This window comes from Rhinopithecus roxellana, chromosome 20 (assembly GCF_007565055.1).
Source record: "Rhinopithecus roxellana isolate Shanxi Qingling chromosome 20, ASM756505v1, whole genome shotgun sequence".
Lineage (NCBI taxonomy): Eukaryota > Metazoa > Chordata > Mammalia > Primates > Cercopithecidae > Rhinopithecus > Rhinopithecus roxellana.
The window spans coordinates 18775125-18803105 of NC_044568.1; the positions used below are offsets into that span (position 1 = coordinate 18775125).

The 27981-nt window shown below is 52.4% G+C and overlaps 1 protein-coding gene across 2 annotated transcripts in view; it reads left to right on the plus strand.

Annotated features, from left to right (window-relative positions):
• The first annotated feature begins 4771 nt into the window (after window positions 1-4771).
• SPG7 (SPG7 matrix AAA peptidase subunit, paraplegin) overlaps window positions 4772-27981 on the plus strand; it is a 54448-nt gene continuing 31238 nt past the window's right edge. For both annotated transcript variants that reach the window (XM_030925041.1, XM_010364034.2), the window contains exons 1-6: window positions 4772-5690; window positions 7584-7686; window positions 10091-10180; window positions 19902-20143; window positions 24322-24461; window positions 26702-26804. In XM_030925041.1, coding sequence (XP_030780901.1) covers window positions 5511-5690; window positions 7584-7686; window positions 10091-10180; window positions 19902-20143; window positions 24322-24461; window positions 26702-26804 — 858 coding nt within the window. In that variant the 5' untranslated portion in view covers window positions 4772-5510. The remainder of the gene's footprint in view (window positions 5691-7583; window positions 7687-10090; window positions 10181-19901; window positions 20144-24321; window positions 24462-26701; window positions 26805-27981) is intronic.

The window sequence follows — 27981 nt, forward strand, 5'->3', positions numbered from 1 at the left end:
CATGATTATTTAGTCATGCTCAAATTCCTGTACAGGTTTCTTGCTAGCAGAAATGGACTTTCTGCCAGGCGTGGTGGCTCACGCCTGTAATCCCAGCACTCTGGGAGGCCGAGGCAGGCGGATCACCTGAGGTCCGGAGTTCGAGACCAGCCTGACCAACATGGAGAAACCCCATCTCTACTAAAAATACAAAATTAGCCGGGTGTGGTGGCACATGCCTATAATCCCAGCTACTCGGGGCTGAGGCAGGACAATGGCTTGAACCCGGGAGGCAGAGGTGGTAGTGAGCCGAGATCGCGCCATTGCACTCCAGCCTGGACAACGAGCAAAACTCCATCTCAGAAAAAAAAAGAAAAAAAGATGGAAAGTTCATTTTTTTTTCTTTTTTTTGAGAGAGTTTCATGGTGTTAGCCAGGATGGTCTCGATCTCCTGACCTCGTGATCCACCCGTCTCGACCTCCCAAAGTGCTGGGATTACAGGCTTGAGCCACCGTGCCCGGCCAACGGCCCCATCTTTTAAAGAAAAATAAAATCTGGTTGTACATGGGGTGAGTAAAGCCCAATTAACAAGTGATATGAGAAGTAACCGTTTCCCCAAGAAAGAGCTTCAGGAAGAAAATTTACTAAAATTTACAGAGATGAACTTGTTTGTTTTCAAGCATTCCACAAGGTAACATGTTTTATGTAAGACATCCTCATACTCAACACATACCTTATTGTCCTGCGGGGCTTTGCTTCAGCAGGAAGAGTCGCCATGGGTGCAGCTTTGGCGGCCATCATGGGCGCAGCAGTCCAGGAACTCTGGAGGCCAACAGGCTAACTGCAAAAGCAAATGTGCTTCAAAAGATTTTTGTTGGCCGGGTGCAGAGGCTCATGCCTGTAATCCCAGCACTCTGGGAGGCCGAGACGGGCGGATCACAAGGTCAGGAGATCGAGACCACCCTGGCTAACACGGTGAAACCCTGTCTCTACTAAAAAATACAAAAAACTACTGGCTGAGGTGGCGGGCGCCCGTAGTCCCAGCTACTCAGGAGGCTGAGGCAGGCGAATGGCAGGAACCCGGGAGGCGGAGCTTGCAGTGAGGTGAGATCCGGCCACTGCACTCCAGCCTGGGCGACAGAGCAAGACTCCGCCTCAAAAAAAAAAAAAAAAAGATTTTTGTTTAAGTTTAGTTACTGCCGAATTTGGAAAGAAGCAAACAAGCAAACGTAATTATTTCTTCAGATAGTAATAAGGAAGCCTAAATCCTTTTTTTTCTTTTTTTTTTTTTTTGAGACAAGTCGGTCTGGTGCAATGGCTCATGGCTGTCATCCCAGCTACTCGAGAGGCTGAAGCAGGAGAATCGCTTGAACCTGGGAGGCAAAGCTGCAGCGAGCTGAGATCGCGCCACTGTACTCCAGCCTGGGCTACAGAGTGAGACTTTGTCTCAAAAAAAAAAAGGACAGGGTCTCACTCATCACTTAGACTAGAGTACAGTGGCACGATCTTAACTCACTGTAGCCTCCACCTCCCAGGTTCAAGTGATTCTCATGCCTCAGCCTCCCGAGTAGCTGGGACTACAGGTGTGTTGCTACCACGCTTGGCTAATCTTTTTGTATTTTTAGTAGAGACAGTTTCACCATGTTGACCAGCCTGGTCTTGAACTCCTGACTTCAAGTGATCTGCCTGCCGTGCCCTCCCAAAGTGCTGGGATTACAGGCGTGGGCCATAGCACCCAGCCAGAAGCCTAGATCTTTTTTTTTTTTTTTTTTTTTTTTTTTTTTTTTTTGAGATGGAGTCTCTGCCTCCCAGGTTCAAGTGATTCTCCTGCCTCAGCCTCCCAAGTAGCTGGGACTACAGGCGCCTGCCACCACGCCCAGCTAATTTTTCTATTTTTAGTAGAGACTGGGTTCCACCATGTTAGCCAGGATGGCCTCAATCTCCTGACCTCATGATCCGCCCGCCTCGGCCTCTGAAAGTGCTGGGATTACAGGCATGAGCCACCGCCCCAGCCAGCCTAGATCTTAAAACCAAAAAAAGTCCCAAAGATCAACTTCTGTTTCCAGAATGTTAAATATCATTATTTGATAGATGAAGCAACTTAAGTTTGTAGAGCAGCTTGCCTGAAGTCCTTCAGCTGACAGCAGGAATAAGGGACAGAGCACAGGACGCTGCTGCATTAACAGGGAACAAAGGCATGGGGCCTCCTCTCTGCCCACCTTCCCTTCCCACAGCCCAGGGCTGCCCTAGGCGCTCCTGAGGCCTCCTCTCTGATGGGGCTAGAGCTGAGGGAACCTGGGGTTGGTAGCCATCCAGAGACCTAAGGCGTGCCCTGACCCAAACCAGGAGTCACCAAGAGACTGCCTCTCTAGAGAACAGGCGGGGAAGGGAAGTCGCACCAAGTCCAAGAGCAGAGTTCAGAGGGCTGAGGAGGGGTGACGCGGAAGTACAAATGAGCAAGCAGCAGTTAGGAAGCACAGAAAGAACACACAGGGTGGAGAAGGGAAGGCAATCGTCCTGCTCTGCTGCAGGCTCTGAGGGCAAAGGCAGACCCGGGAGGCCACTCTCGTACAGATTCTTCTTCTTGAATCCAAATCATGGAGTCAAACAAAAAAACCCCAAACCATGGGGCACCCGAATCCTTAAACAAAACCCCTATTGCTTGAGGCTACATGAGCCTCTGCTGCCTGCCACTACAGCCGGGGCTGAAAGTGAGAGTCACGGTTCACCTGTAGGGCCTGGGACGCAGCCAGCCTTCAAAGGACGGTTGTTAAAGAGATGAGTTTGAATAAATGCATCAACACTCTGTTCCCATACCCGCATTTCCCATGACATCCTAGTAATAACTCTGGATGCCAAGGCTTCCTGGCTCGTCAATTGCCCTCACACACATTTATTGCATTTTATCTTTATAACCACCCTGTGGGAAACCCAAGGCTGATATTAGCCTTGTTTGCAGATAATTATCATCCCCATTTTACTGCTGAGAAGATTGAGGCTTGGGGAAGTTAACAACTTGCTTAAGGTCATAGGCCAAGAAGGACAGAACCCAGTGTTCTTTCCCCAGAGAAAGCCTCTTGCCAACACCGCACACTGCTTCTGATGAATTGCCAGGAAACAATTTTAAATTATCTCAGACAATATTAATAGGACTACATCTTAAACTCTTCCCAAACACATCCAAATGTGTGGACTTTGAGTCACAAATCCTCGGCTGGGCGTGGTGGCTCACACCTGTAATCCCAGCACTTTGGGAGGCCGAGGTGGGCAGATCACGAGGTCAGGAGATGGAGACCATCCTGGTTAACACTGTGAAACCCCGTCTGTACTAAAAATAGAAAAAATTAGCTGGGCGTGGTGGTGGGCGCCTGTAGTCCCAGCTACTCGGGAGGCTGAGGCAGGAGAATGGTGCGAATCCAGGAGGCGGAGCTTCCAGTGAGCCGAGATGGTGCCACCGCACTCCAGCCTGGGCGACAGAGCGAGACTCCACCTCAAAAAAAAAAGTCACAAATCCTCTGAACGCACAGGCATAACAGGTTGTGGAGCTCGGTCACTTCTTGGACACAAAAAACTCTTTTGGAAGTTTGGTTAGGTTGGTCATGTGACAAGGCTGGAGAGAGGGTGACAGCAGGATGATGGCAAGCTATATAGCCCTCTGACCAAGTCCACCTGATGTCTTTTTTTTTTTTTTTTTGAGATGGAGTCTCGCTCTGTCGCCCGGGCTGGCTCTGTCGCCCGGGCTGGAGTGCAGTGCTGCGATCTCGGCTCACTGCAAGCTCTGCCTCCCAGGTTCACGCCATTCTCCTGCCTCAGCCTCCCGAATAGCTGGGACTACAGGCGCCTGCCACCACGCCCGGCTAATTTTTTTGTATTTTTAGTAGAGACGGGGTTTCACTGTGTTAGCCAGGATGGTCTCGATCTCCTGATCTCGTGATCGGCCCGCCTCGGCCTCCGGAAGTGCTGGGATTAAGCGGGGCGGGGCGGGGAGGGGCGTGGAATCGCGCCCGGCCCACCTGGTGTCTTTCAATCGGGGAAGGAAAAAAATAGTGGAGGAGGAAATGGCAAGGTTGGATTCATTGCCAAGGCAGACTGTACAATAAGAAGCAAAAGGAAAAGCGGTTCAGTTGCGAAAATCAGTGTTAGCCCTGGGTTTAGGGGGAGGCCCTCTCCACAAACCAACAGAACACCTCCCCAGCCACGAGCACCTCTGCAGAGGCACCCGGCCCACTGGAGGGCTGAGGGCGGATAACCACGATACTGAAAACACTTTCCTGAGCGTTTCGGGGCTGAGGAAGAGGGAGGATGACACGCAGCCTACAGACGTTGCAATCTCGTCTTTAGTGGTGGGGGGAGTGCAGGTCCAGAAACCAACCAGACCGGCCCTGAAATTCTGCCTTAACTTCAGAGCTGTGATCCTGGGCCGGTTACTTCCAATGCTTCTGAATCTGTTTCCTTACGTGTAAAATAGAGGTGTTTGCTGCATAGGGTTGTATTACATGGGTGTTCGAGACGGAGCTAGGCACTCGGTGACGTTGGCTGTCGTTCCCAGCATTCATTGTTATGAATTTGGGGAATACAGAAAAGCATAAAAATAAATCGGTCACCCTCACCCTACCTCTGTAACAGACGGTCTAGTCTTTGCTTTTCCTACTCAACGAGCTTTCCAGTTCTTGGCGTCAGCTCTAGACCTAAGGCGGACGGAGGAAGGGGTGGGGGTGGCGGAGGAGCCCACGAGGGACCCTGCCCGGGCCCGGAGTGCAGACCCCGAAGAGAACAGCGCCTCTTCCCGGCTTCCCACAATGGGCTCGCGCAGCGCCCGGGGCAGGACCGAGGCTAGAAGCGCCTCCGAGGTGAGTCAGTCCGAGGGGACAGGACAGGACGGCGCGCTCCTAAGTCAGAGCTCTGCAGGCGCCTGCCAGGCCGCGCCGCGCGCTCCCCGCCTCACGACCTTCCTCCTCCCGGGCTGCCCTTCCTGCGGCGGCTGCCACTCCAGTCCTCGTCCTCGGGAGGCTCAAGGCGCAGGAAAACCGCCCCCTTCCTGTGCTCCTCAGCCCCGAAGGGGCCCTCCCGACCCGAAGCCTCCCGCGCCGCCCTCCTCAGCGCGGGCCTCTCCTCGCAGGCGGGATTCCGGCCCGCGCCGTCCGCCCTCGCCTGTAACCGAGCCCTGCGGGTGACGGAGGCTGCCCGGCCGGGAGGCCCCTCGGCCCCGCGGCGCGGGCGGAGCGCGACCACGCAGCCACGACCTGGCCGGTTATTCACCCGCCAGGCCCTGGAAATACAAGGCTGGTGTCCAAAAAAAGAGCCAGAGCACCCGCGGCCTCCTCGCAGACGCGCGCCCCCGTACCGGGGCCTCAGGCAGCCGCAAGGGAGGCGGGCTCGGGCTCGGGCTCGGGGTGCGGCAGGAGGCGCCCGGGCGCGGCGGGGCGGAACCGGGGGGACCGCGCAGGCGCCTAGTCAGGCCCCGCCCACCCCCGCCGCGCAGGAGCCCCGTGGAGCCCCGCGGACCGCGCAGGCGTGGCTTTCAGGCCAACATGGCCGTGCTGCTGCTGCTCCGCGCCCTCCGCCGGGGTCCAGGCCCGGGTCCTGGGCGGCTGTGGGGCCCAGGCGCGGGCTGGAGTCCAGGGTTCCCCGCCGGGTCCTGGAGGGGGCGGCCGTACTTGGCCAGCAGGCCTCCGGGGGACCTCGCCGAGGCTGGAGGCCGAGCCCTGCAGGTAAATCCCCGCGGCGTCCGGGCCCCACCTCCCGCCCCGCTCAGCTCTGTATCGCCGCGCCCGGCGGGGCGGGTCGGAGACCTCCGGGCCCCTGCGGTGTGGGAGCCTAAGCCTGTGGGCCCGCGGATCCTCCAGCTGCGGACCTCGGCGCGGAGCGACTGTTGGGGCCCGGGCGCGTGGGCGCTGGGCGGGCCGGGAAGAGGCGGGTCTGGGATCCGCGCAGTCCTCGGCGTGCGGTTTCCCAACCCTTGCGTTGTGTGTGGATGGATGTTCTCTACCTGTCTCCCTGTGGCGTTTTAAAGTGGAATCCTGTAACGGTTTCTGGCGGAGCGGTAATTTACAGTCCGCGCCTGTGGATCGATTCCATCACCAGGAACTCCAGCGCCTTCCAGTTAGGGTGGTCACTGCCGAGTTGGGGGCCCAGGACGTTTCTGTGTGCGCAAAATACCCTGTGGCTGCATGTTGCTGTTGTAATGTAGCTTGGCACGTTATTGATAGAAAGTCTTCGGGCACCGCCTGTGGAGAAGTCTTGTTTCAGGTTCTGCTAAGGAGGGGATAGCATCTCCTCCCGAAAACCAGACCCTGTGTCCTTGAGCTTTTGGGCCGGTGTTTTTTTCTCTGAGCCCTCGCGTAGGAGCTTAGCCCACACCTTTTAGGTTGTTGTTGATTAGGTTATTTTTGAGACAGAGATCTCGATCTGTCTCCAGGCTGGAGTGCAGTGATGCGATCTTGACTCACTGCAGCCTCCGCCTCCTGCATTCAAGCAGTTCTCCTGCCTTAGCCGCCGGAGTAGCTGGGACTACAGGTGCGCGCCACCACACCCAGCTAATTTTTGTATTTTTAGTAGAGACAGGGTTTCACCATGTTGACGAGGATGGTCTCGATCTCTTGACCTTGTGATCCGCCCGCCTCGGCCTCACAAAGTGCTGAGATTACAGGGCATGAGCCACCGTGCCCGGCCATAAAACACATCTAAATGGGAAAATGTTTATCTTGAAAGGAGAACGCTGGAAGTATATACTTGTTAACTGGTTTAGTGCCTGGAAATGTTCTACAAAGAGCCACTCTCTGGTGACAGCAGGAGTCCCGGGTCTGGGCAGCCACTGTGGGCCTTTGGAGAGCTGGGACGCTTCCCTTTCCCCTGCGGAAGCTTCAGGCCATGGGATAGCAGCCAGTGCAGTTGTGTGTTTCGTTTTCTCTCGTCCGGTTTTTTTTTTTTTTTTTTTTTTTTTTGAGACAGAGCCTTGCTATGTCGCCCAGGGTGGAGTGCGGTGGCCTGGTCATGGCTCCCTGAAGCCTCTCTCCTGGGCCCAAGCGATCCTCCCACCTCAGCCTCCCAAAGTGCTGGGATTACAGACATGAGCCATCAAGCCTGGCCACTATCGTGATTTTTTTGTTTGTATTTTGAGACAGAGTCTCCCTTTGTCGCCCAGGCTGGAGTGCGGTGGCGCTATCTCAGCTCACTGCAGCCTCCGCCTCCCAGGGTCACGTGATTCTCCTGCCTCAGCTTCCCGAGTAGCTGAGATTACAGGCGTGCACCACCACGCCCGGCTAATTTTTGTATGTTTACTAGAGACAGAGATTCACCATGTTGGCCAGGCTGGTCTCGAACTCCTGACCTCAGGTGATCCACCTACCTCGGCCTCCCACAGTGCTGGGATTACAGACGTGAGCCACCACGCCTGGCCAATTACTGTGTTTTAACCTGTTTACTTGCTTTTGACATTTTGATGTTACCTAAAGCTTTGAAATATTGCTCAGACTATTATTTCATATTTCAGGGCAATGTAGATACTACAAATATCTATTTGAACTGTTAAAACCGATGTTTAGTCCGCATTGCTATGGTACTCTCTAATGTTAGTGTGACGTCCAGTGTTGGGTTTTTTTCAGAGCTTACAGTTGAGACTGCTCACCTCTACCTTTGAAGGGATCAACGGATTGTTGTTGAAACAACATTTAGTTCAGAATCCAGTCAGACTCTGGCAACTTTTAGGTATGTATCTGTTGAAAGAAGCAGCTGAGCATGACAGTGCACGCCTATAGCCTCAGCTGCTTGGGAGGCTGAGGCCAGAGTGTGCTTGAGCCCAGGAGTTCAGGGCTGAGGCTGCCGCTGCACTCCAGCCTGGGTGACTGAGTGAGATGAACCGAGATCGCGCCACTGCACTCCAGCCTGGGTGACGGAGGGAGATGAACCGAGATCGCGCCACTGCACTCCAGCCTGGGTGACGGAGTGAGATGAACCGAGATCGCGCCCCTGCACTCCAGCCTGGGTGACGGAGTGAGACTCTGTTTCTAAACAAAAAAACACAGAAGAGATGAGGCAGAGATTGTTTTCTTTTTTTTAATTTTATTTTAGAGACGGAATCTCGCCTTGTTGCACAGGTTGGAGTGCAGTGGTGTGATCAGAGCTCACTATAGCCTAGACCTCCTGGGCTCAAATGGTCTTCCCCGCTTTGCTTCTGGAGTAGCTAGCACTGCAGGCGTGTACCATCACACTCGGCTAATTATCTTTTGTAGAGATGAGGTCTCACTTTGTTGTCCAGGCCCAAAGGGGCCTCTTTACTCCCCTAACCCACAGTTGTAGAGCCTTGACCTCTAGGGCTCGAGTGATCCTCCCACCTCAGCCTTCTGTAGAGCCAGGACTCCAGGCACACACCACAGCGCCTAGCTAATTTTTGGGGGGTATTTTTTTTGTAGAGATGGGAGTTTGTCACGTTTCCCAGGCTGGTCTTGAACTCCTGGACTCAAGCAGTCAGCCTTCCTTGGCCTCCCGAAGTGTTGAGATTACAGGCGTAAGCCACCGCACCTGGCCAAGTTGTCCTTTTTTAAAAAAAATTCTGCTGTATTCTAGTAACTGGGCTCCTTGGAAAAGGTTTTTCATGTTATCTAGTCAGCTGCAAGAATGTTTACTAAGGATTTACAAAGTGACTTCAGATGTTTTATATCCACACAATCACTAAAAATACCCTGCAAATAATTTGCTCTTCAATAAATCGTTTAATGAAACCTTGTGACGTTCTTTGGTCTCTCTTGACTTTCAGGATTGACACCTCTCACCTTTATTTCTCGCTCCCCTTTATGGGGTTGGAGCAGGGAAAAAGTAAAATATTTCTACTCCTGACATTAAACAGCCTTGTGCCAACACATGGGTAGGGAGAGTGCTGTGCCCATTGACTGGCTGTGCGCCAGCAACCTGCCCATCTGCTGTCAGTGTTTAATGTCAGCCCATGGGTGCCCGTGGCTGTAAACAGGAAGCACATGCTTCAGCCCTCTCAACACCTGAGGTTACGTGCAAGTGGCAACCAGGGTCGTTTCATTGGTGAAGCCGTTCATGTCTTTGTGAAGAAAGTTACATTTCAGGTCAAGGTTGTGAAACTCTTTCCCTACTTTTAGTATTCTTTGAGACAGGGTCTTGCCCTGTTGCCCAGGCACAGTCTCTACTCACTACTGCCTCAACCTCCTGGGCCAAGGTGCTCCTCCCACCTCAACCTCCCGAGTAGCTGGGAGGTCAGGCATGTGTCACTGTGGACAGGTACATTTGTTGTTGTTTTTTAAGAGATGAAATTTTGCCCATGTTGCCCTGGCTGGTCTTGAATTCCTGGGCTCAAGCCATCCTCCTCCATTGGCCTCCCAAAGTGCTGGGATTACAGGCGTGAGCCCCTGCACCTGGCCTCTCCCATTTGTAAACGGTGATTTGTTCAGATTTTGGGCGAGGAGTGTCGTACCAGCCCCTCTTGGTCGTGGCTGGGCTGCTGCTGTTGCCACCTCTCTGGAAGCCACTTGTGAGTCAGAGTCTTGCTCTGTAACCCAGGCTGGAGTGCAGTGGTGCGATCTCAGCTCACTGCAACCTCCGCCTCCCAGATTCAAGCAGTTCTGCCTCAGCCTCCCCAATAGCTGGGATTACAGGCACCTGCCAGCACGTCCAGCTAATTTTTGTATTTTTAGTAGAGACAGGGTTTCACCCTCTTGGCAAGGCTGGTCTTGAACTCCTGACCTCATGATCCACCTGCCTCGGCCTCCCAAAATGCTGGGATGACAGGCATGAGCTCCTGCGCCTGTTTTAAGTTATTTTAAAGCAACTTCATCTATTAAAGGGATTCGTGATATTTTCCCAAATTTGTGTTCATAACTACTTTTTGTTCCCTCCCATTAGCAATTTAAATAGCAAAGATATTCAACTTCATAAGTTAAAGTAGTTTATTATTCTGTAATTAGGAAATACTGGACTAAGTAATATGGGAAATACTTTATTTCAAATTTATAAATCTTATGGATATAAGTAGGTTTTTCAGATGGTTTCTGTTTTGCTTTGTTTATTTAGGAGTACACTGTTCTCCTGTATGCCTCCCCTGTGGTTGCAAACATCCATTGTTAAATCCTTTCTCTATTTCTTATAGGTGGTACTTTCTATTTTAACACCTCAAGGATGAAGCAGAAGAATAGGGAGAAGGAGAAGTCGAAGGGGAAGGCTCCTGAAGAGGACGAAGGTACATTCATCTAATGTTCTTCAGTCAGTGACTCCCTCTGGCTGTGTTCATGTCTCTGTTCTCCTCTGAGCAAGGTGAAACCTGTCTGGAAAGTGGGGAGATGGGCCGGGTGCAGCGGCTCACACCTGTAATTGCAACACTTTGGGAGGCCCAGGTGGAAGGATCACTTGAGTCCTATGCCACATAGCGAGACCCAATCTCACTAAAAATTAAAATAAAAGGTCGGGTGCGGTGATTCACACCTGTAATCCCAACACTTTGGGAGGCTGAGGCAGGCAGATCACCTGCAGCCTGGCCAACATGGCGAAACCCCATTTCTACTAAAAATACAAAATTAGCCGGGCATGATAGCGCATGCCTGTAATCCCAGCTACTCGGGAGGCTGAGGCAGGAGAATTGCTTGAACCCAGGAGGTGGAGGTTGCTGTGAGCCGAGATCACACCACTGCACTCCAGCCGGAGCAACAAGAGCAAAACTCCATTTCAAAAAAAAAAGAAAATTTAAATTTAAAAAGACCCTATCTACACGAAAAGAAAAAAAAAATAATTGGCCAGGCATGGTGGTGTGTGCACTTGTAGTCATAGCTACTCAGGAGGTAGGAGGATCGCTTGAGCCCAGAAGTTGGAGGCTCAGCTTCAGATTCACAGCCCTAAGGGGCATCAGGGTGGAAGTCAGCTTCAGGAATGCTTTGCTTTTGGATCCTTGAGGCCTCTCGCTGGAAATCAGCGTTGGCAGATGGACGCCCTGCACAGCAGAGCTCATCTTTCTAGAAAGACACCTGACCTTTGAAGGACAGTGAGGAACTGTCATATGGACTTCTTTTTTTCCCATGTTGCTTTTCAGGAAAGCTTTCAGGATGTGGAAATGATAGTTCGGCTACTGGATGATGGGGTGATTATTGTGAATTCGAGTTTAGCAGGAGTTTGTTTCAGGAGTGACGTCCTGGTTGGTTGATTTTGGGTGAGATGCTGCATTTGCCAAGGCCAGGGACAGCTTTACTCTGTGCGAGAGGAGCTCTGACTCTCCCTGCTGGGCTCTGGAGGGGAGGTCATGACTGTGGGAAGAGACACCAGTGTTCTCAGGTGGACTCAGTTTAGGTGTTTCTGGCTTTAGGCTCATCTTCAGCATCCTGTTGGTTTTACAGTAAGTGTCAGTGCCTACAGCCACTCAGAACTATCTTTTAAGAGACTTCTGAATCTTCGTACGAAACTGTTTTGAATTGATTTCAGGGCTCTTCCCCTGTAGTCTTCAGCATTTCAATAAAGTGTGTCCTTTGACTTTTTTTTTTTTTTTTTTTGCCAGAGTCTCACTCTGTTGCCCAGGCTAGAGTGCAATGGTACGATCTTGGCTGAATGCAGCCTCCGCCTCCTGGGTTCAAGCAATTCTCCTGCCTCAGCCTCCCAAGTAGCTGGGCTTACAGGTGCCGCCACCATGCCCAGCTAATTTTTTGCTTCTTTGTTTGTTTTTGAGACAAGAGTCTCGCTCTGTCACCCAGGATGGAGTACAGTGGCTCAGTCTCTGCTCACTGCAACCTCCACTTCCTGGGTTCAAGTGATTCTCTTGCCTCAGCCTCCCATGTAGCTGGGACTACAGGCGCCCGCCACCACACCCTGTTAATTTTTTGTATTTTTAGTAGAGATGGGGTTTCACCGTGTTAATCAAGATGGTCTTGATCTCCCGACCTCCTGATCCGCCCACCTCAGCCCCCCGAAGTGCTGGGATTACAGGCATGAGCCACCACGCGCAGCCTGATTGTCTTTTTTTTTGAGATGGAGTTTCACTCTTAATTGCCCAAGCTGAAGTGCAATGGCACAATCTCGGCTCACTGCAACCTCCGACTCCCGGGTTCAAGCAATTCTCCTGCCTCAGCCTCCCGAGTAACTGGGACTACAGGCGCCCACAACCATGCCCGGCTAATTTTTTGTATTTTTAGTAGAGACGGGGTTTCACCATGTTACCCAGGATGGTCTCAATCTCCTGACCTCGTGATCTGCCTGCCTCGGCCTCCCAAAGTGCTGGGATGACAGCCGTGAGCCACCTTGCCCGGCCAAGCTATTGTGTTAGGTTTATTCTGTTTTGGGTTGAACTGTGGTTTGCCTTGAGAAAATAATGTCTGCTAAATTTGCATTAGAGGATAATTGTTTACTGAGCCAAATAATCTTTCTTGTGAGAACCTATTTTGGGTTTCCCCTCGGCCTTCTGCTGTGGTTCTGGGGGGAGTTGGTTTGTGTGGGTTTTCAGGACTGTTGACTACATCAGATACACACAGCACATCAGACATGCACAGTTCCAGCTCTTGGACAGGCCTTCAGCTGAACTGCATCGGGTCTGTTCACGTGAAGATACTTTTGCCACCTCTTTAAATGAAAGAACCATACTGAATGTGGCTTAGAAACAGCTTTACCAGCTGTGCAGAATGATTGTAAGTAGTGGTTGCCCAAAAAGTAGAAAAGTAGTTGCTTGGAATACCACTCACTGATAATGCGGGTTAATCTGGAAGGAATTATGCTGAGTGAAAAAAGGCAGACCCGAAAGATCACATTCCGTATGGTTTTCAGTTTTTTATAGAGCATTCTCTAAAGACAAAAATTAAAGAGATGGAACACAGATTCGTGGTTGCTAGGAGCTAAGGATGGGGAGGGAGACAGCCCAAGGGAGCCTGTGGTTGGACTGTTGCCTGCCTGGGCTGTGGTGAGCACATAAGCATGCACACTGCGCGTGTCACTGGACGACCCCAGGAAGCTTGGCGGACTGTCGTGGTGGGAGAGCCCAGCTGTGATGCTGTTCATAGTTTGCAAGACGGAACCACTGGGAGCAGGTGGACAAGGTACTGCTCCGTGTCATTTCTTTCTTATTTCTTTCTTTTTTTTTTTTTTGAGACAAGGTCTCCCTCTGTCACCCAGGCTGGAGTGCAGTGGCTCGATCTCTGCTCACTGCAACCTCCACCTCCTGAGTTCAAGCAATTCTCCTGCCTCAGCCTCCTGAATAGCTGGGATTACAGGCACACGCCACCACACTCAGCTAATTTTGTTTGCTTTTAGTAGAGACGGGGTTTCACTATGTTGGCCAGGCTGCTCTCGAACTTCTGACCTTGTGATCTGCCCACCTTGGCCCTCCCAAAGTGCTGGGATTACAGGCGTGAGCCACTGTGCCTGGCCTGCTCTGTACCATTTCTTAAAACTACATGAGAAACTACAGTTACTTCACAGTCAGAAATTTAACTAGAAAAAACGTGGTTGCTAACTTTTTTTGTTTTCTTTTTTTGAGATGGAGTTTCGCTCTTGTTGCCCAGCCTGGAGTGCAATGGTGTGATCTTGGCTCACCACAACGTCTGCTTCCTGGGTTCAAGCGATTCTCCTGCGTCAGCCTCCCGAGTAGCTGGGATGACAGGCATGCGTCACCACACCTGGCTGATTTTTTTTGTATTTTTAGTAAAGATGGAGTTTCTCCATGTCGGTCAGGCTGGTCTCGGACTCCTGACCTCAGGTGATCCGCCCGCCTCAGCCTCCCAAAGTGCTGGGATTACAGGTGTGAGCCACTGTGCCCGGCAGCAGTTCCTAACACTTTCACAGAACTGCTTATGGAAAACGCCCCCTTTTCTGTGAAGTGTGAATACCTCAAGGTGGAGCCCCTGCCCCGGAGGCCTCTCGTCTATCAGGGTCAGGTGTGGCACTTGGGGCTGTTGCCTTCAGGGGTGGTTTCAGAGTGGGATAAGCCTGCTATGGCCCCTGTGGCTGCTTCCCTGCTTTCTTGAGACTCAGTGGTATCAGCCTTTTTTTTTTTGGACGCAGTCTCGCTCTGTCGCCCAGGCTGGAGTGCAGTGACGCGATCTCGGCTCACTGCAAGCTCCGCCTCTTGGGTTCACGCCCTTCTCCTGCCTCAGCCTCCCAAGTAGCTGGGACTACACGTGCCCGCCACCACACCTGGCTAATTTTTTTTGTATTTTTAGTAGAGACGCAGTTTCACCGTGTTAGCCAGGATGGTCTCGATCTCCTGACCTCATGCTCCGCCCGCCTCAGCCTCCCAAAGTGCTGGGATTACAGGCGTGAGCCACCGCGCCCGGCTGTCAGCTGTTTGTTTTTAGATGACTGATTGAGGTGAGTCATGTGATCATAATATCCAATTGTCAACAATTGACTTTTTTTATCGAAGAAGGATTTTGGCAACAAAACTTGCCAGTGGTCCTGAAGGCTGCCGTCCACGAGGTGTGCATATGAGGCTCAGGAGGCATGTGCGTTTCTTGAGCGCTGTGGCAGCGGCACTGCCTCAGGAACACAGGCAGCCGGTGCTGAGGTCACACCCCCCGTTCTCTGTGAGCTGGCATCCTGAATAACCGTCCGGGAAGCACGCAGGAGGAAGGTGCCTGCAGTGCTGGCTATGCCGGCACAAATGGCCACAACACTGGAGGTGTGGCAACAAGAGGTGCGTCAGGCAGCTCAGTGGAAGGGACGTGCTGGAGGTTTGGGCTAGACAGAAGTTGAGGACTTCATGGGAAGGAGGTGGGGGGTCTTCCAGGCAGAGGAAGTGCCTTTATGCCTAGAGTGCTTTTATTTGTTTGTTTGTTTTGAGATGGAGTTTCGCTCTTTGTTGCCCAGGCTGGAGTGAAGTGGCACAATCTCAGCTCACTGCAACCTCCACCCGCCAGGTTTAAGCGATTCTCCTGCCTCAGCCTCCCTAGTAGCTGGGCTTGCAGTCGTGTGCCACCACGCCTGGCTCATTTTTGTAGTTTTAGTAGAGATGGGGTTTCACCATGTTGGCAGGCTGGTGTTGAACTCCTGAGCTCAGGTGATCCGCCCACCTCAGCCTCCCACAGTGCTGGGATGACGGCCCCAGCTAAGTTGTTTTCTCTTGTTGGTTTGTTTCCCTGTAGAGATGGGTTTTCGCCATGTTGCCTGCTGGTTTCTAACTCCTGGACTCAAGTGATCCACCTGTCTCGACTCCCACAGTGCTGGGATGACGGCCCCAGCTAAGTTGTTTTCTCTTGTTGGTTTGTTTCCCTGTAGAGATGGGTTTTCGCCATGTTGCCTGCTGGTTTCTAACTCCTGGACTCAAGTGATCCACCTGTCTCGACTCCCACAGTGCTGGGATGACGGGCGTGAGCCACTGTGCCTGGCCCAAATTTCTTAAGGTTCATTTCCTTAAAGTTTCAGAAGTAGGATTTTTGAATTAAAGAAACTAAATACTACGTACGGCACTTGATACATCCTGCCAGGCAGTTATCAGACAGGGTTGTGCTGCTTTACACCACCCCAGAACATGAGCAGGGCCTGTTTGCGGACCCTCCTTGGCCTGGCTCTCGAGGCATCCGCCTGCGTGTGCTCATGGAGCAAGTGGATTTTCCCTGCGTTGCCTTCACTTGTGGCTGGAAGAAGGTTCTCTGTGCTCCTGTGTTCTGGGTGTTCTGTTGGCCTCCTTCCTGCCACTGAGGAGGCCACGGAGGCCAGAGAGGACTCGCTGAACAGCGAAACGATTGGAACCTAAGGAGCTTCAGAAAGAGGTGTCATGATGGGGCTAGGCTCTCCTGAGGGCTGTGTGGCCTCAGAGTCTTGTTGAGCAGATCCTGCTCCCTGATGCAGTGGGACTAAGAGCCAGCCTGTGTCACACACCTGTGGATTAACATGCCTGGCTGACCCTCGCTGGAGAAGGGCTACATGTTTGTGATGAAAGCAGAAGTGTTTACTATTGACCAAATCCAAGCTGTCATTTTACTTTTATTGGAAATTCTTTGGCTGGGTGCAGTGGCTCACACCTATAATCCCAGCAGTTTGGGAGGCCGAGGTGGGAGGATCACCTGAGCTCAGTCATTTGAGACTGGCTTGGGCAACAGTGTGAGACCTCATCTTCTACTAAAATGTTGAAAATTAGCCAGGCGCAGTGACGTGGACCTGTAGTCCCAGCTACTCGGGAGGCTGAGGTCGGAGGATCACTTGAGCTCAGGAGGTCGAGGCTGCAGTGAGCCCAGGTGTGCTCATGGAGCACTGTGGGTTTCTCTTGCAGTGCACCACCGCTGTCCAGCCTGGGTGACAGTGAGACCCCATCTCAACAAAAATAAAAAAGAGAAGAAAATGGGACACTGTTGATATGATCACAGAACTTCTGAAGGAGCAGTGTTGGTCGTGATTCCAGATCGTCCCTCCGGGGCAGCTAGAGTAGCTGCTAGGAAGTGTTTCTCACAGTTTCCCAGGGCGCCCCATGTTTCTAGTAGAAAACACAATTGGTAATTAAGTATTGGAAGTAGATAATTTCTAATAATTAGATACTCTGAGAACATGAATTTGCTCTCTGAGGCCAGGCGCGGTGGCTCATGCTTGTAATCCCAGCACTTTGGGAGGCCGAGGCAGGTGAATCACGAGGTCAGGAGATTGAGACCATCCTGGCTAACACGGTGAAACCCCGTCTCTACTAAAAGTACAAAAAATTAGCCGGGCGTGGTGGCGGGCGCCTGTAGTCCCAGCTACTGGGGAGGCTGAGGCAGGAGAATGGTGGGAACCCGGGGGGCGGAGCTTACAGTGAGCCAAGATCCGGCCACTGCACTCCAGCCTGGGCGAGAGTGAGACTCCGTCTCAAAAATAGTAATAATAATAGGCTGGGCGTGGTGGTTCATGTCTGTAATCCCAGCACTTTGGGAGGACGAGGAGGGTGGATCACGAGGTCAGGAGTTTGAGACCATCCTGACTAACACGGTGAAACCCCGTCTCTACTAAAATAATACAAAAAAATTAACCAGGCGTGGTGGCGGGCGCCTGTAGTCCCAGCTACTCGGGAGGCTGAGGCAGGAGAATGGCGTGAACGCGGGAGGCGGAGCTTGCAGTGAGTTGAAATCACACCACTGCACTCCAGCCTGGGTGACAGAGCAAGACTCTGTCTCAAAAAATAATAATAATAATAGTAATGAAATCCAGGCCGGGCGCGGTGGCTCACGCTTGTAATCCCAGCACTTGGGGAGGCCGAGGCAGGCAGATCACGAAGTCAGGAAATCGAGACCACGGTGAAACCCCGTCTCTACTAAAAATACAAAAATTAGCCGGGCTTGGTGGCAGGTGCCTGTAGTCCCAGCTACTCGGGAGGCTGAGGCAGGAGAATGGCGTGAACCTGGGAGGCAGAGTTTGCAGTGGAGTCAGGATCGCGCCACTGCACTCCAGCCTGGGCTACAGAGAGAGACTGTCTTAAAAAAAAAAAAAAAAAAAAGGTAATAAAATACAAAATTTGCTCTCTGAAATAAGCAGTGGGCTTTATGTAACTGCCTTTGTGAATAGGAGCTTGAGGTATTAGATGCACAATTAGAATTGATTGTAACGAGACACAGTGATATCTAAAATACACCTTCATATTTTCAAAGCAATTATTTTGCCAAACCTTTTCAGTAGGTTGCATTTTGTGTTTTTAAGCTGATTGAAAAATTGTTTGAATTCATCTACAATGATGATTGGAAAGGAAGGTGGTACGTGGGACGTGCCCAGGCCTGGCTTTGATGCCAGCATGAAGTCCCTAGACAGTGCGGGAGGAACAGAACTGTGAGTGAGTCTCAAGCACACGTGAACCTCTTGTCCCCACTGCTGGGTCCGTGGCACTGGGTCCGCAGGCACAGGTGTTCTGGAGATGCCATCGTTCCCTCTGCTGGATCCATGGCGCTGTGTCCGCAGGTACAGGTATTTTGGAGATGGTGAGACCAAGTGGGCTTCCCATCTGAGGGTTTGGCCCTCGGACTCGCCTTTGTGTCCTTGTCCCAGCCCTGCCTGTGTCTGGGTCTCGGCTCTTGCTCTGAGCAGGTGTGTGTAATGAGGTCGAGTTCCTTGTGCACAGACAGCTAGGAGTACTGGTAACCAGTTGAAGCTTTGGTTTGAGAGATTTGGACCCGTCTTGGGGGAGCTCCCCATGGAGAGGTTTGCTGTAGACACCGGCTGTGCACGGGTGACGGCACAGGTCTGTCGCTGGCCTCACCAGGCAGCCCTCCTGCTCCCGGTGTAAAGCAGAGGTGCTGCAGGCTGTAGAGACCTGGGTCCGTGGGTGAGTGAGATCCTGTAGGAAAGCACTGTAGACAAAGCACGTCATCCACACCCTCCCCAGAGCTGGAGGAGAGACTTACCTGCCTAGGGGGTTTGAAGGAAGACCGGCTTGGCTTGGGGTGGTCACTGTTGGGAGCCCGCCTGGCTGCAGGACTGCTTCCCACCTGGGCCCTGGGCTGCGAGAAGTGACCCCTGCAGGCACGTTGCGCGGTGGCCATCCTGGCTCTCCGTTTCCCCACCATGCCCTCCTCAGAGGCATCTGCTGGCTTCCCTGCCTGGCGCTGTTTTCATGCCTCCTTGCAGGCCCCCAGGAAGGGTGAATGAGCGCCCGCCGCTCCAGATCTCCTCTGCGCTGGCCCCAGGCTGGACTTGAGTCGGTCTCCTGCTGCCTGCGGGGTGCACCTGTCCACCTCCCCTCGAGGTATCCCAGTGTCTCGAAAACAGGGGCCGAGTGTCTTTTCCATCCTCTGAGAGCCTAGCATGCTGCCGCCTTGTCTTCAGTAGGGTGTTAATAACTGAGGAAGGTGATGTGGAAGAATTTACCTGATACTTCTTACAAAGAGTTGGTCTCTGGGAAAATTCTAGAGCCAAGTGGTCTGGAGTATATGCCTTTAGACTGAATAGTGTATCTGATGATATTTTTAAGTTCTATTTTCAGTCTGGGCGTGGTGGCTCACGCCTGTAGTCCCAGCTCTTTGGGAGGCCGAGGTGGGCGGATCCTCAGGTCAGGAGTTCGAGACCAGCCTGGCCAACATGATGAAACCCTGTCTCTACTAAAAATACAGAAATTAGCCAGGCGTGGTGGCGGGTGCCTGTAGTCCCAGCTACTCGGGAGGCTGAGGCAGGAGAATTGCTTGAGCCTGGGAGGTGGAGGTTACAGTGAGCCGAGATAGTGCCATGTACTCCAGCCTGGGTGACAAGAGTGAAACTCCGTCTCAAAACACAAACAAACAAAAAGTTCTATTTTCAGATGTTGTGATAAATAACCTACAGGTTTCTGTTAAATGCTACTCATTCTGATGAGTGAAAAGTTCAGAATGGTTGTTGGTAGGGTGTCTTCCCAACTGAAGACCGTTTCCAAGGGTCTTCAGTGGGATTGGGAAGGTATTATTTCTTGAGGCAGGTTGTGGTAAAAGGTATTTGTTTTAATTGCTTCTAATAATTTATGTATATGTTTTGATATTTAGTATTTGATCAGACTCCAAGCGACTGGATTCATGGCCATTGTGAGCATGCACTTTGCAGTGGGAGAGCTCGCTGCGTCTGTGATGGCTCAGATGGCCTGGGACAGTCATTTGTTTTTTGAGACACGGTCTTGCTCTGTCACCCAGGCTGGAGTGCAGCGGCGCAATCATGGCTCACTGCAACTTCGACCTCCCGCCTCGGCCTCCCAAGTAGCTGGGACCACAGGCGTGCACCGTTGGGCCCGGCTCTGAGTGTTTGGATTTAGAAATGGTTTCCTCTTGTCTCAGGCGAGAACCACTCCGGCTCCTCGCTGAAGTGACCTCAGCGAATGAAGTGTTGGTGACCTCAAACAGCACACCATTAGTCTTTGTCTCTGATAACTTCGGGGAAAAACTGGCGAAAGTGCAGGATCTTTCGTGCAGGATGCTGCCCCTCCCAGTCCAGTTGAACTTTCCCAAAGAAGCTCTGGATGTCACCCATGTCTGACGCTCACATGTGTGTTTCTCCCCTTTGCTTCTCTGCTGGCTCAGAGGATAGGAGACGTCGTGAGCGGGATGACCAGATGTACCGAGAGCGGCTGCGCACCTTGCTGGTCATCGCGGTTGTCATGAGCCTCCTGAATGCTCTCAGCACCAGTGGAGGCAGCATTTCCTGGAACGACTTTGTCCACGAGATGCTGGCCAAGGGTGAGGTGCAGCGTGTCCAGGTGGTGCCTGAGAGCGACATGGTGGAAGTCTACCTGCACCCTGGAGCCGTGGTGTTTGGGCGGCCTGTGAGTGAGGGTGTAGGTGCCTGTGAGGGTGTGGGCGGCCTGTGAGGGTGTAGGCGCCTGTGAGTGAGGATGTGGGCGCCTGTGAGTGAGGGTGTAGGTGCCTGTGAGTGAGGGTGTAGGTGCCTGTGAGTGAGGGTATGGGCGGCCTGTAAGTGAGGGTGTAGGCGCCTGTGAGGATGTGGGCACCTGTGAGGGTGTAGGCGCCTGTGAGTGAGGGTGTAGGTGCCTGTGAGGGTGTGGGCGCCTGTGAGTGAGGGTGTGGGCGCCTGTGAGGGTGTAGGCGCCTGTGAGTGAGGGTGTGGGTGCCTGTGAGTGATGGTGTGGGTGCCTGTGAGGGTGTGGGCGCCTGTGAGTGAGGGTGTGGGCGCCTGTGAGTGAGGGTGTGGGCGCCTGTGAGTGAGGGTGTGGGCGCCTGTGAGGGTGTGGGCGCCTGTGAGTGAGGGTGTGGGCGCCTGTGAGTGAGGGTGTGGGCTGCCTGTGAGTGAGGGTGTGGGCTGCCTGTGAGTGAGGGTGTGGGCTGCCTGTGAGTGAGGGTGTGGGCGCCTGTGAGTGAGGGTGTGGGTTGCCTGTGAGTGAGGGTGTGGGCGCCTGTGAGTGAGGGTGTGGGCGGCCTGTGAGGGTGTAGGCGCCTGTGAGTGAGGGTGTGGGCACCTGTGAGTGAGGGTGTGGGCGCCTGTGAGTGAGGGTGTGGGCGCCTGTGAGTGAGGGTGTGGGCTGCCTGTGAGTGAGGGTGTGGGCTGCCTGTGAGTGAGGGTGTGGGCGCCTGTGAGTGAGGGTGGGCTGCCTGTGAGTGAGGGTGTGGGCTGCCTGTGAGTGAGGGTGTGGGCGCCTGTGAGTGAGGGTGTGGGCGCCTGTGAGTGAGGGTGTGGGCGCCTGTGAGTGAGGGTGTGGGCGCCTGTGAGTGAGGGTGTGGGCTGCCTGTGAGTGAGGGTGTGGGCTGCCTGTGAGTGAGGGTGTGGGCTGCCTGTGAGTGAGGGTGTGGGCGCCTGTGAGTGAGGGTGTGGGCGCCTGTGAGTGAGGGTGTGGGCGCCTGTGAGTGAGGGTGTGGGCTGCCTGTGAGTGAGGGTGTGGGCGCCTGTGAGTGAGGGTGTGGGCGCCTGTGAGTGAGGGTGTGGGCGCCTGTGAGTGAGGGTGTGGGCTGCCTGTGAGTGAGGGTGTGGGCTGCCTGTGAGTGAGGGTGTGGGCGCCTGTGAGTGAGGGTGTGGGCGCCTGTGAGTGAGGGTGTGGGCTGCCTGTGAGTGAGGGTGTGGGCGCCTGTGAGTGAGGGTGTGGGCGCCTGTGAGTGAGGGTGTGGGCGCCTGTGATGTGAGTGAGGGTGTGGGCGCCTGTGAGTGAGGGTGTGGGCGCCTGTGAGTGAGGGTGTGGGCTGCCTGTGAGTGAGGGTGTGGGCTGCCTGTGAGTGAGGGTGTGGGCGCCTGTGAGTGAGGGTGTGGGCGCCTGTGAGTGAGGGTGTGGGCGCCTGTGAGTGAGGGTGTGGGCGCCTGTGAGTGAGGGTGTGGGCTGCCTGTGAGTGAGGGTGTGGGCTGCCTGTGAGTGAGGGTGTGGGCGCCTGTGAGTGAGGGTGTGGACACGGGCCGTTGCCATCCTTTTGGATACCTGCAGTTGAGGGCATACTTCCTTCTCATGCTGGGCCCTCAGCCCATTGATTTGCATTTATTTGGTTGTCTTTGTCTTTTTTTCACTTTAGTTTTTTTGTTTGTTTGTTTGAGACAATCTCACTCTGTTGCCTAGGCTGAAGCGCAATGATGTGATCTCCACTCACTGCAACATCTGCCTCCCGAGTTCAAGTGATTCCCCTGCCTCAGCCTCTCTGGTAGCTGGGATTACAGGCGTGCACCACCACACCTGGCTAATTTTTGTATTTTTAGTAGAGAGAGGGTTTCTCTATGTAGGGCCAGGCTGGTCTCGAACTCCTGACCTCAGGTGATCTTCCCACCTTGACCTCCCAAAGTGCTGGGATTACAGGCGTGAGCCATCATGCCCAGCCAGATCTGGTAACTTTAGATTCCAAGAGTGCGTCAGAACCTGTGCTTGGAGCATTTTAACCCTGAACAGTGTGTGGACCAGTGATTAGGAAAGTGGTCTAGGGTTGGTGTGGCCTAGCCGAGGGTCTGGAAATGACCATGGCCTCCACCAGAGCTTCTGCCTCTTTGCTGGGTTACTCAGGATTCAGAATTTCCTTCTCTTTTCTTTCTTTTTTTTCTTTTGAGACAGAGTCTCCCTCTGTTGCCCAGGCTGAGATGCAGTGGTGTGTGATGTAGGCTCACTGCAGCCTTGACCTCCTGGGCTCGAGTGATCCTCCCACCTCAGCCTACCCTGTAGCTGGGATTGCAGGCATGCACCACCACACCTGGCTAATTTTTTTTTTTTTTTTTTTTTTTTTTTTTTTGAGACGGAGTCTTGCTCTGTTGCCCAGGCTGGAGTGCAATGGCCGGATCTCAGTTCACTGCAAGCTCTGCCTCCCGGGTTCCCGCCATTCTCCTGTCTCAGCCTCCCGAGTAGCTGGGACTACAGGCACCCGCCACCTCGCCCGGCTAGTTTTTTGTATTTTTTATTAGAGACGGGGTTTCACCGTGTTAGCCAGGATGGTCTCGATCTCCTGACCTCGTGATCCACCTGTCTCGGCCTCCCAAAGTGCTGGGATTACAGGCTTGAGCCACCGCGCCCGGCCTTTTTTTTTTTTTTTTTTTTGAAGACAGAGTCTCGCTCTGTTGCCCAGGCTGGAGTGCAGTGGCGCGATCTCAGCTCACTGCAAGCTCCGCCTCCTGGGTTCACGCCATTCTCCTGCCTCAGCCTCCTGAGCAGCTGGGACTACAGGCGCCCGCCACCGCACCCGGCTAATTGTATTTTTAGTAGAGACGGGGTTTCACCGTGGTCTTGATCTCCTGACCTTGTGATCCGCCTGCCTCGGCCTCCCAAAGTGCTGGGATTACAGGTGTGACCCACCACCCCCGGCCTCACCTGGCTAATTTTTAAATTTTTTGGTTTTTTTGGAGAGGTGAGGTCTTCCTATATCGCCCAGGCTGGTCTTGAACTCTTGGCCTCAAGTGATCCTCACACCTTGACCTTCCAAAGTGCCTGATCACAGGCGTCAGCCACCATGCCCGGCCTTGTCTTGCTAGTTTTAAGAACAGGAAACCCTGGTTTTAAACACACCATAGCTAAGTGCAGAGGGTGGTGCTCATTCAGGTAAATCCTCTGATGGAGGCCTGATTATTTCAGCCTGGGAGGTTATTTTAATCTACAACACTATGCTCAGTTCTGGACGAGTCACCTGATAAAACAGCTGCCTTCAAGAGAAAATGCTCAGAATTCTGTCTTAGCAGTTTGAGGTGTGAGTGAGGGAGCAACAGGTGCCACCTCCACCCCTGATCCCTGTCCTCTGCTGGAGTCTCCAGTTAACCTCAAGGAGAGTCCTGCAAGTCCGTCTTTGTCCTCCCTTTGGGCTGTTGCCGTCCAGTCATGCTGAAATCTGAGCTAAACATGCGGAGTTTACTTAGGAAAACACTGCATTTGGAGAATCATGTGCTGGGGAGACGGACCTGTTGGTATCCTGGTGTGAGGGATGAACAGTCTCAGGTTTTGTGGTTAGACACGAACCCTCTGTGGCCGCGGTTTCCTAAAACATCTGTTTTTGGCCACAGTCTTGGTTGTGCCATCCTTAGTCCCATGCTGCAGCCTCGCCGGCCTCTGGGGGAGGCTCCTGTCGTGTCTACAGGCATAGCTGAGTCCGAGGCACACATCAGACGTGGGGCTGTGAGCTAACATGCGGACACCCCTCCATTTCTCAGTTTTCCTATGAGTGGAAAATAGAAAGTCTATCTATTGAAATTTTATTTCTCAAATTGTGGTTGAGGAAACTAAAATTGTTTAGACTTGGAAGTACAGGTGCTCCTTGAATTAGGATATTTTCGGCTTCCCAGGAGCTCACTGGGAGGTAGCCCCATCGTAGGTCAAGGAGCTTAGTCAACATATTGCTTTCACGTCATTGTGAAGTGGAAAGACCGTAAGTGGAACCGTCAGTACGTTAGGAATCACCTCTAGTTTCTGAATGGCGTCCTCTTCCCAATGCGGAGGCTGTCCTTAGCGTGAGTTCCAGGCAGGCTCCCGGTGAACCGTGGGGTTGCCTGTCTGTCCCTGCGGGTCTCTCATGGTCTGGTCTCCTTTCTACCCCGCAGCGACTAGCCTTGATGTACCGAATGCAGGTTGCAAATATTGACAAGTTTGAAGAGAAGCTTCGAGCAGCTGAAGATGAGCTGAATATCGAGGCCAAGGACAGGATCCCGGTTTCCTACAGGCGAACAGGATTCTTTGGAAAGTATGTGGGATGTGTTTGTTGATGCTTGAACTAAACCTCGCTTGGCTTTATAGTGTGACAAACAGATTGCAAACAAAAATCTCAACCATCTTTGCCTACAGTTAACTAGACTTCTTTGTGGGAGGGTTAAATAAATATAGAAGTGAATGATGCACTGCCAGGAAATTTGGAAATGTGGTCGTCCCTGGGTATCCATGGGGGCTGGTTCAAGGACCTCCCAAGGATACCAGCACCTCAGGATGCCTAAGCCCCGATGTGAAATCCCGGAGTCCTTGCATGTGACCTGAGAACATCCTCTGATAGGCTTCGAATCATCTGTAGGTTGCTAATAATACCCAATGCCCTGTAAATACTATTTCAATCATTGTTATACGTTATTGTTTAGGGAATGATGACAAAAACATGTCTGTACATGTTCAGTACAGATGCACGTTTTCCCCACGTATTTTCATTCTGTGCTTGGTTGAACCTGTAGAGGTGGACCCGGTGGCTGTGGAGGCCAACTGTGTGCAAGTCTGTTGGAGTTTGTTTAGTCACTTTCTTTAGTTGTCTGGCACTTCTGCATTCACATTCTTGTTTAGTGTTCACTGACTGTGCTCTTTGATGAAGGCTTCCCAAGTGGTCAGATGGAGCATGCAGGTGCCGGAGATGCCCAGTGACGAGCCAGCCTTGTGACAATAGCAGCATTCAGGTTTTTCTGTTTTCGGTATATTTTGTTTTCAGAAGGAAGCGATCGGTTTCAGTTAGCAAGGCAAGATCAGCCTAGCAATAAAAAAGAAAGAGAGTCAAGGAGTACCTTGATAATGTCCTGGGGTTGCTGTCTTCTCCATATAGGAAAATGGAATGGGAAAAGTGTAGACACAGGAATGAGAAACTGGCATTTCAGTGTTGAGAGGGAAACAGACCAGGTGGGAGCTATGGGCAGTTAAGGACCATGGACCCTGACAGGTTCCATAGTCGGAGCAAATGAGGGGCCAACGGGTGCTGAAACCAGAGAGGTTTATTGTTGACTTGTAATCTCTGAAGATGTAGAATGCCAGTGACTGGCAAGTACTCCCTTGATCAAAATGCACCTCTAGCCAGGTGCGGTGGCTCTGCCTGTAATCCCAGCACTTTGGAAGGCTGAGGCGGGAAGGATCTCTTGAGCCCACGAGTTCGAGACCAGCCTGGGCAGCATGGAGAACCCCATCTCTACAGGGAAAAAAAAAAATGCACCTCTAATTCTGTAACTCAGCAGCTCCTGGAAGATCACTGCTCTGAGGCTATGCTTCTCATGTCTTCGTAGGCTGATGATGTACAGAAGATGGAGGGTTGGGGCAGGCCCAGGGCAGCCCCTCCTTCAGTATGAGGGCGAAAGTCCTGGGATTTGCTTTTTTTTTTTTTTCTTTTGAGACAGGATCTCTGTCGCCGAGACTGGAGTGCAGTGGCACAGTCTCAGCTCATTGCCGCCTTGACCTCCCACAGTCAGGTGATTCTCCCACCTCAGCCTCCTGAGTAGCTGGGACTACAGATGCACGCCACCACATCCAGCTAAGTTTTTTTGTATTTTTTAGTAGAGACAGTGTTTGTGTTTTTTTCTTTTTGAGATGCAGTCTTGCTCTGTAGCCCAGGCTGGAGTGCAGTGGCACGATCTTGACTCACTGCAACCTCCACCTCCTGGGTTCGAGCGATTCTCCTGCCTCCGCCATCCGAGTAGCTGGGATTACAGGCGCACGCCACCACGCTCAGCTAATTTTTGTATTTTTTTAGTAGAGATGGGGTTTCACCATGTTGGCCAGGCTGGTCTCGAACTCCTGACCTTGTGATCCACACACCACAGCCTCCCAAAGTGCTGGAATTACAGGCGTGAGCCACCGTGCCTGGCCTGAGATTTGCTTTTTACTGCTAGGCTGATCTTGCCTGCCTGATTGAAACTGATCACTTACTTTTGAAAACGAAATATACCGAAAATAGAAAAACCAGAATGTTGTTATTGTCACAGGGCTGGCTAGACCACTGGGTATCTCCAGCATTTGCACACTCAGTCGGACCATTTGGGAAACTTTCATGTAAGAGCACAGTCAGTGAGAACGAGACGAGAGAACCCATTTCCACAACCATTTTAATCTGTGCATCGGTCCCACAGGTAGGGACTCCTCGTCTCATCTTGGAAACGTTGCCAGCGGTGGTTCTGACTTGGAAACATGTGTCTGTCACGTGACACTCTCTGAGCCTGTGCCTGCCTCTCTTTCTTCCGGCAGTGCCGTGTACTCCGTGGGGATGACAGCAGTGGGCCTGGCCATCCTGTGGTGTGTTTTCCGTCTGGCTGGAATGACTGGAAGGGAAGGTGGATTCAGTGCTTTTGTAAGTTCCGTCAATCAGAGCTCTCTGAACCCTTTTTCTGCTTTGTGTTTGCTGAATACTTTTCCTGTAAGCTGCACGATAAATACACAGGGAAAACCTGTTGCAGAGAGCAGCCTGAAGCCACAATGAGGCAGCGGCTCACCTTCCTTTCCCACGGGCTCGCTGTAAGGTGTGTAGTGAGCAGTGTTGCCTGAGGGCCTCTCACCCTAACTCTGGGTTGCCTGAGCCACGTGAGATTACAGGGCAATTGAATCTGCATTTTTCTTTTCTTTTTTTTTTTTTGAAACGGAGCTTCACCCTTATTGTCCAGGCTGGAGTGCATTGGCGTGATCTCAGCTCACCACAACCTTCACCTCCCGGGTTCAAGCAGTTCTCCTGCCTCAGCCTCCCGAGTAGCTGGGATTACAGGCATGTGCCACCACGCCGGGCTAATTTTGTATTTTTAGTAGAGATGGAGTTTCTGCATGTTGGTCAGGCTGGTCTCGAACTCCCGACCTCAGGTGATCCACCTCAGCCTCCCAAAGTGCTGGGATTATAGGCGTGAGCCACTGCACCCGGCCTTTCTTTTCTTTTTTTTTTGAGACAGAGTCTCGCTCTGTTGCCTAGGCTGGAGTGCAGTGGCACGATCTCTGCTCACTGAAACCTCCACCCCCTGGGTTCATGCAATCCTCCTAACTCAGCCTCCTGAGTAGCTGGGACTGCAGGTGTGGGCCACCATGCCTGGCTAATTTTTGTATTTTTGTAGAGATAGGGTTTTACCATGTTGGCCAGGCCGGTCTTGAACTACTGAGCTTGGGTGATCTGCCTGCCTTGGCCTCCCAACGTGCTGCAGCCACCAACCCGGCCAAATCTGCATTTTTTTTATGATCACCAAAGACTGTTTTCCCCTTTATTTCCAACTAGCTAAGAATCTGTGGAATTTTAAAGGTTGTCTTTATTTTTTATTTCTTTATTTTTTTTTTATTTTTATTTTTTCCTGAGACTGAGCCTCGCTCTGTCGCCCAGGCTGGAGTGCAGTGGCGCAATCTTGGCTCACTGCAAGCTCTGCCTCCCGGGTTCATGCCATTCTCCTGCCTCGGCCTCCCGAGTAGCTGGGACTACAGGCGCCTGCCACCACATCCAGCTAATTTTTTGTATTTTTAGTAGAGATGGGGTTTCACCGTGTTAGCCAGGATGG